Raw genomic sequence first — 7259 nt, 5'->3', positions numbered from 1 at the left:
TACACTGTCACTCTTTTTTCAGGTGTGTATCTGAGAAGGTAATCAGCAATATCTGCAGTAGTAGAGCCAAGAGCAATTGTATTGGAGGTTTTGTGTAGGGAAGTGGCTTGTTCGGGGCAGGACAGAGAGACAAGAGGACTTATTCACGTAGGACGTAGGGACTTATTCATAATTGATGCTTCATAGCAAGTTAACAATAGAGAACATTTCCATTTTCCACTTGTTAAATTGATTAGTGCAAATTCCTCATAGAGTCAGTTCTAAGAACATTTGCACTAAAGTGAATTCTCCTATGAGCTTTTATTGCTAGTTTTATTTACAATTACATATATATGCAGTTGGTTCGCAGCACTACAATTTACACCACTAGTGACCTCAACTTTAAAATACAAAGATCTCTCTGAGATAAGTAACAATATTGCGTGATAAAACAAAGTATACCAAATTTGTTGTTATGTAGGCTCCATAACTGATAAATGACATAATTAAATCTGCTTCTGTTTGTTCATCGCTCGTAGGATGACTCTTTTCACCTCTTGGTTCCTCAGGCTGTATATAAGTGGATTCAACATTGGTGTCACCACTGAGTAAAAGACGGAAGCCACCTTGATGTGTTTCTCAAAGGCATGTGAAGGAGAGTGTAGGTATGCAGCGAAAACTGACACATAGTAGATGGTGGCACAGGTGAGGTGTGAAGAACAAGTACTGAAAGCTTTCCGTCTGCCCTCGGCAGATTTCAGCTGTAGAATAGAAGAAAGGATGAAGATGTATGAGATCAGAATAGTTGTCAAAGAACCTAGGCTACAAGAAACTATTAGGAAAAGGGTGACAGTGTCACAGGTGAAAGTGTCGGAGCTGGACAGCTTGAGCAGTGGAGGGACGTCACAGTAGAAGTGGTCTACAATGTTTGAGCCACAGAATTGGAGACTGAATATACAGCTGGTCTGTGCTGAAGACTGTAAGAAGCCAATGGAGAAAGATAGGACAACTAGATACCAACATTTTTTCTTGGTCATTATTGAGACATAATGCAGAGGGTGGCAGATGGCAGCGTACCGGTCATAGGACATACTTGAGAGAAGCAAGACCTCAGTACAGGCAAGAGCAGCGAAGAAGAAGAACTGAAGGCCACACCCAACAAAGGAGATGGCCTTCTTAGTGGATATAAGGTCATAGAGCATCTTAGGAGTTATAACTGAGGAGTAGAAAACATCCACCATGGAGAGGTAGCTCAGGAAGAAGTACATCGGAGTTTGGAGGTTGGATGAAATATGGACAATGGCCACCATACCGATGTTCCCCACTACAGTCACTATATAAACATGTAAGAAGAGTATGAAGAGGAACGGGGCAAGTTTCACATTGTCGGTAAGTCCAGAGAACACAAACACTCTCACTTCTGTACTGTTCATGACGTCCATTATTCTCTCTGTATGTAGTGAGGAAGAAAAAAAAGACTAAGTAATCACACAAAAATAGCACACTGTAATACAACTGGCAACAAGGGACCGTGTTTAAGGCCAGGAACTAAACCCCACTGCAGGGGCAGACGTATCACTCCTTCTCAGGGCCGTCGCTAGACTATTTGGCTCTCACAATTAAAAATGCGTCCCCCCCCCCCAATTTTTTTGCACATCAGAAAGGAGGTGTGGCCTCCTGAAAGTGGAGCGTGGTCTTTGGGAAGGGGTAGCCTTGCAGAAAAACCCTACTTTATACCCCAGTTTTGTCCTGCATGCCCAGTCCTTGGCCACCACAGGAAGATAAATGTTCTGATTCTTGCCCCTTACATTATTTGTAATTTTTCCTCTTAAAAATACCACTAATATATTATTCCACACTTTATAATGCTCTTCAAAATCTTAGAGGTGAGACAGCGCATGCGCCAGCCACCGGGTGGAGTAAAGAGCTATCCGGTGCCCGTGGAGTAATATGCTGCATACGCAGAAGTATACTGACCTGTTTACTATGAGTCCCATTCCTGTTACTTTAGCGCCCAGCAGCACCAATCCACAACCATACAGGGCTGGACGCATAGCGCCAGGACAGCGCTGCATCCATGGGTTGTTATGGGCACTACTCCTCTAATTCCTGGGAATATTCCCCCATCCTTGGTGCCTTCACCTCCGCTTCCTCTCAGCAGCACAGGTGGGAAGGAAGGACCTGGCAGGTGGCGGGTGAGCTGCCTTTCGGCAATAGCATGAATCAGCGGATGAGCTGTGCAGTCACGCGGTGCGGTGGAATGCACGGCGCCCGCCCCCCCCCCCGCCGGTAGAAATGGCCCGCTACCTCTAAAGTGCACAAGTAGAGATGTTGTCAATAGCAACCAACCAGCTGCATCCTATTTTTTATTAAGTACTTTCTATAAAATGCACTTTAGAGATGTGCGGTTCAGTTCTTCAGAAATCCGAGTTCCCCCTGAATTTTGTTTATCTGTCCTGAGCCAAATCCTGGTTTGAATCTTCCTAAAAATCTGAATTTAAGGTTTTGGATTGCATAAATCATGTGAACTTAGCTTTTTTTTATAGATTTTTTTCAATGTTTATTGATTTTTGTTAATTTTAATTTAAACTGAACCAAAAGGCAAAGTCAAACCAAAAAACTTGAGGTTGTTTTTGCCAAAACCCAATGATGAAATATATAAATGGGGTCTGCACACATGTCTAGGCTTATTTAGAACATTTGATACATCTAGACCTGTGTAACAAAGAGAGTTTAAAAACTTAGATTAATATGATACTCTCTTCACATAACCAGAATATATAACTTTAATTGAGGAGTCCTGCACCTATGAAGACTGGTGCAGAAAATGAAATTCCCGGGTCATACTTAGCTATTCATGACTGTGGACCTCTAAGAGTTGCGTCTTGATGTCCGATAGATGAAATTCTGTGTTAATGTAGCATCGGAGCCTGGTGTTTCTATTGGATGCTGTTGAAGGGTGCAGAGCAAATAATCTTTTGATATGAACAATGCACTTTGGGTCGATGTTGACTGACTTAAAATTCGATCTTAATTGGTGGACTTCAAAGACTAGAACAGAAATTTACTACTTTTTAAAATGAATATAAATATTTGACTGTGTTTTAACACTGGAAGCCCAACATTGACTAAGATCATGGTTGGGGTTTTAAATTGATCAACATCGATAAAAAATTATTATAAAAACAACAACAACAAAATAATAATAATCCACCAACATCAACCAAAATCTACTTTCAGTAAATGTGCTCCCAATAAGAGAAATTTAGTGCTGATAATGCTATGACTATATTATGGGTTTGGGAATAAGATGTCTAACGAATCACAATTATACTTATGATATATAAAAATATGGTGGACATAAATTCTGCATAAAATAACCAATGATTGTTAAAGGTAATCAATATAGTGGCAGAATGAGGACAAAATAAATACAAAAAATTGGAAAATTGTATGGACATAAGGACACCAAGGGGGAGTTTATCGATGCGAAGATACAGATATGGACGGAAACATATACACAATGCAGCTTGTAGATAATAGTGGGTTGAAATAATAGATAGTTTATATCCCTTTCACACAGAAAATGGAATTCCCGGGTGAAGCAGTTCCACCCGGGAATATCATGACTTTTTCTGTGTGAAAGGGTCAATCCGGATCTTAAACACCGGGTCTTCGACCCTGCAAATGACCGGGGTCGAGGACCCGGAGTTTTTGATCAGGGTTGACCCTTTCACACAGGCGATAACCCCTAATTTAAAAACCCTCTAAATTTTAGACCCGGAGATTTGCTCTTCTGTGTGAAGGGAGGTCTGACAGCACACGGCCAAAAAACCCGGCACTTTAAATGTTGGGTAATTGCCCGGTTATTCGGCCACGGCTATCTGAAAGCGGTATTAGAGTATTACAGTAGCTAAAGGTCAAGGTGGATTTATTACAGATGGTACATTAAAAAGACATGGGGGAAAAGTATCAAAGCGTAGCAAGAGTGAAGAGAGATAAAGTCCCAACCATAGCAGTGGCCGTCGTTGAACCCACTTTAGTTACGCCCATGGCTATGATTGTATATTAGCCATGTAACACTTGCCCCCATATTTCAGTCATCAGTTTCTTGTCTCTTATTTCTGTAATGGATAAATAAAGTGATACCTGAGGTTGGAGATGTTCGGTGTGTGGGTCTCCCCGCTGTCTGTACATAGCTGTCTGATATCCAGGATACACTGCGGTGGCTGAGGAACCTTTATTATAGATATCTCAGTGACCCCAGAGTACAATTATCTCCAGCCCCAGAGATAATGACACTAATCAGTTTAATTTAGAAACAAAGCAATTTGCAATGAATGAAATAATTTGCCTCTACACAAAGGATTACAGTTATACCATAATTTAATATATTTTTTTTTTTATCAGTAACCTATACAGTATTATGGGTAATGGAAAACCAATATCTATGTATGTTAAAATGAGTTATGTATTAACTTTAATCAATCAAAGTCCTATAACCACAACAACCACTTACTTTGGATCAGTTATGTGGTGGAATATGGAGGGCACTGCTCCACCTCCCTCCATGATTCTTTATAGCTGAAGCATCTTCCTTTACCAAGATGGCCATCGATACTGCACATGCGTGGCCACATCTTCTCATGGTACTTGTCAGTGGTATGCGACTGGGATGCAGTCAAAATCCGGACAGGGTCAAAATCCCGACTGGGTCAAAATACCGACAAGGACAAAATCCCGTCCTAGTCGGTATTTTGACCCATTTGGGATTTTGACCCTGTCGGGATTTCATACCGAATCCATGCGACTGTATGCCGCTAAGCTCCTTGGAGGAACCTGTGATATAATGCTAAAATTGCCTTCATGCATGACCACCCAGTCCTATGCACAATAAGAATCTCCTCCAGTCTGCAAACCTTCAAGTGTTCCCCGAGAACTCACCTATTAGGCAGCTTAGTTATCACATTCCAGAACCAGCCACATATGCTTCATAAATCTTTACTGTCCAATTACATCCCCACATTACAGTCCTCACCTATATTCTTTCTCTTCCCCAACATTGCTGGTCACCATATGATACATCCCACCAAGAGCCTCTGCATCCTGGTGGCCATTAAGCAATAGATAGCACCTATCCTTGTGTATCACATGCCTATTTCCCTATTGAGTGTAAGCTTGCGAGCAGGACCCTCCTACCTCTATGACTGTCTGTAACTGCCCAGTTTGTTTGATCACTGTTCCCCATTGTAAAGCGCATGCCACAACACAATTTTGTCTACCTGGGACACTTATTACTCCTGCCATGCTGAGGTCCAAACTTATGGAATAGTGGCAGCATTCATTGTCCAGATACTTAGGCCTCTGTTTTGGCCTGCTAGGACGCAATTCACATAAGAGCTTAGGCTGGAGTACTGGCTGCTGTAACAGGTCCCAATAACTTGACCTTGGTTGATCCAATCCAAGCCAGACTGAGTCTCACTGAACCACTTGACTGCTCAGCCTCTCACAGACTTGTCTTCAGCATGCCCAGAGCTTGCTTCTCTTAGTGGCTCTTCTTCACCTCGTTTACAGTGATGGCATGACATCACATACACCATGCCAGAAGAAGAAAGCTAATTGGACAGGCTTTCTATTGGAATTACTCTGCAGGGCTGTGGTGGAGTTGGAACTACAATAGTTCATCCTACCCTTACAGGTGGTGGAACGCCACACTTTAACCCCTGATCCCAACCAACAGCCTATTTGTATCCAGTATCCGGTCTGAGGATAAATCCATTCATTTCCAATTTTTTTCCAGAGCAAGTTTTGGTTGTTTGCAATATCCCTGCATTGTTAAAGACTGTGACTTTACCTACTGATGCTTTAATCACCTCTATATGAATAACCTGCACTTTCCGTCTACTACAAGAAATCAGATCCAGGATTACTGGCACTAAGTAACGAGAGTGTCTTATTAGTACCTACAGTACCAATCCAGTGTAGACTGGTTATCTACAGTTACACTATGCCCTGCTACAAATTCCATTCTGTTCCTGGTGTTCCAGGGGTCAAGATGCGTCTCCCTCGATCTGCCGAAACCCGGGTTTAATTCTCAGTGTGGAATTGTATTTACTCTTCCACTACATACAGTACCAAGTGTTTTCCCAGATCAGCCAGTCTCACATAGTCCTGCAGCCACCCACACAGACTTATAAAGACTCAGGGTTCACAAACAAGCAAGTGTATCAGGGCAATGGAAAACATTAATAAATAAATAGTCCACCATATGAACAGATATTGGACATCCATATTCACAGACACAGGTGTACAATACCTGTTCAATACATATGAAACCAAGCTCCTGGCTAAGTCTATCTGGCTGGTGTGCTCCAACAATTAGTGTATACTATGAGGGTTTTTGGAATGACAAATGCTTGGTGGATAGGCTGGTAGATGGTGGACAAACCTTTGCTCCAGCTTAGCTGAGGCTTTAACAAGGATCATGCTGATAAATGTCAGGTTAGTTTGGCAGAAGAACATCACATTGGACATCATGTTGGAGGGGGTATGGTATGCCCTGAGCTGGTCAAGGTGGAGTTTGAATCTCAGTGGAACAAACATTCAAGTCAAAGCAAGGGTTGGTGGCTAATACCATATATTAATTCCTGTGTGTGGAACCATTGCCAACCTTTGACGGAGCTAACTAAATGAAGATATTTAAAACGGATAGTGTGGACTCCTGAAGATGAACAGGCTTTTGTGTTGCTGAAGACAGCCCTGACCCAATCTCCAATATTGGATGTTTCTTACTTGACCTAGAGAATTTCAATACGTGCATTATGGAGTCAATTGGTAACGGGTTGGAATGAGCATCCGATATATACGGTATCTTTCTAAAAAATTAGACTAAAATAAGTCTAAGAGCTTGATTCTAGTTTGATCGGTCCACATCATATTCACACCGGGAACACATGGGGACACCCAGCGTTTCCTGGGCAGGAAAACACTGGGCATCGCTGGGCATCCCCATGCGAATTCAGGTGGGCAGCTGCCTGCTGGGGGTGGGGGCGGCTGATGTCAAAGGACGTCAGCCACCCATCCCGTTCTCGTAGCTTCAATTCTGCAAAGATTGCAAATATAAGTGAAGACTGAATTATATTTGCAAACAGGGGAATAATTATTCGATGGTCAGCAACCATTGAATAATTTAGCCCACATACACTCCCCACGAATGGATGTTTATGCTAAACATCCATTCGCAATGCATTGGGGAATTTCACATGGGGGGTGGGAGGCGG

General features: G+C 42.3%; 1 protein-coding gene across 1 annotated transcript; it reads right to left on the bottom strand.

The window, feature by feature from the left end:
* Positions 1 to 485: 485 nt before the first annotated feature.
* LOC146073518 (olfactory receptor 5B12-like) lies at positions 486 to 1421 on the bottom strand. The gene has a single exon (XM_083180695.1). It carries the CDS (start codon positions 1419 to 1421, stop codon positions 486 to 488), a length of 936 nt encoding a protein of 311 aa, XP_083036821.1.
* Between the last annotated feature and the right edge of the window lie 5838 nt (positions 1422 to 7259).

This window comes from Crinia signifera, chromosome 4 (assembly GCF_055691185.1).
Source record: "Crinia signifera chromosome 4, ASM5569118v1, whole genome shotgun sequence".
Taxonomy (NCBI): Eukaryota; Metazoa; Chordata; class Amphibia; order Anura; family Myobatrachidae; genus Crinia; species Crinia signifera.
The sequence above is the reverse complement of the archived record's forward strand: the minus strand, read 5'-3'. Positions and strand labels throughout refer to the sequence as shown.